At 49.9% G+C, this 692-nt stretch overlaps 1 protein-coding gene across 1 annotated transcript in view; it reads left to right on the forward strand.

The window, feature by feature from the left end:
- Positions 1-692, forward strand: part of VDBG_03356 (cytoplasm protein) — a gene marked incomplete at both ends in the record, with an annotated part of 4,476 nt that overhangs the window by 1,666 nt on the left and 2,118 nt on the right. Inside the window, one exon of the mRNA XM_003007171.1 lies at positions 480-579. Coding sequence (XP_003007217.1) covers positions 480-579 — 100 coding nt within the window. The remainder of the gene's footprint in view (positions 1-479; positions 580-692) is intronic.

Genomic DNA, 692 nt, shown 5'->3' on the forward strand with positions numbered 1-692 from the left:
CGACGGCTCCCAGGGGTAACACCCCCCCCCCCTCTGCACGACATTCCAAGTCGGCCGCCTCCACTGTAACAGCACATCTTCACTTCTTTGCACACAAATTTTCCCTCTGAAATTTTGGTGTTCATTTTCTATTGTTCGACACTCTTACCACACTTCTTCAAGCTCCCCTGCAACGGGCACAGGGGGGCCACGAAACGAAACGGCCGACACACACGCACACCCGAAGAGATTCCCCGTATCAGAGTTCGGATCAGTTCTGCACAATACCCATAAGCATTTACCTCCGGCGTACCAGGATTAGAGACGCACCAATTGTGGCATATGTCTCGAAATCATTTTTCTTTGTTTGTTTGTTTTCATTCTACGTATCCTTGAGCATTACCGACCTTGACGGGCTTGGCGGTGCAAGGTGCTATTATTCTTTTAGGGCTGGGAGAACAGGTAGTCTCTTCGCGCTTTTTTTCTGTTTTCTATGTCAGGATCTCTAGCGAGGGTGGGATGTCGATCGATGGGCAGCCGGTTCCATGGACTGGGCGGTTTCGGAAATGTTGGAGGAGTCGGGGACAAGGGAACAGGAAGGTACCGAGCCGGGCAATTTGCTTAGAAGTGCCTAGAGCACAAGGAACTCATAGATTTTGAAAACGCTTCGATTGCCATACGAAAGCGGAATAATGACAAACCAAAGGAACACA

This window comes from Verticillium alfalfae, genomic scaffold (genome assembly GCF_000150825.1).
Source record: "Verticillium alfalfae VaMs.102 supercont1.3 genomic scaffold, whole genome shotgun sequence".
In the NCBI taxonomy this organism is placed as follows: Eukaryota; Fungi; Ascomycota; class Sordariomycetes; order Glomerellales; family Plectosphaerellaceae; genus Verticillium; species Verticillium alfalfae.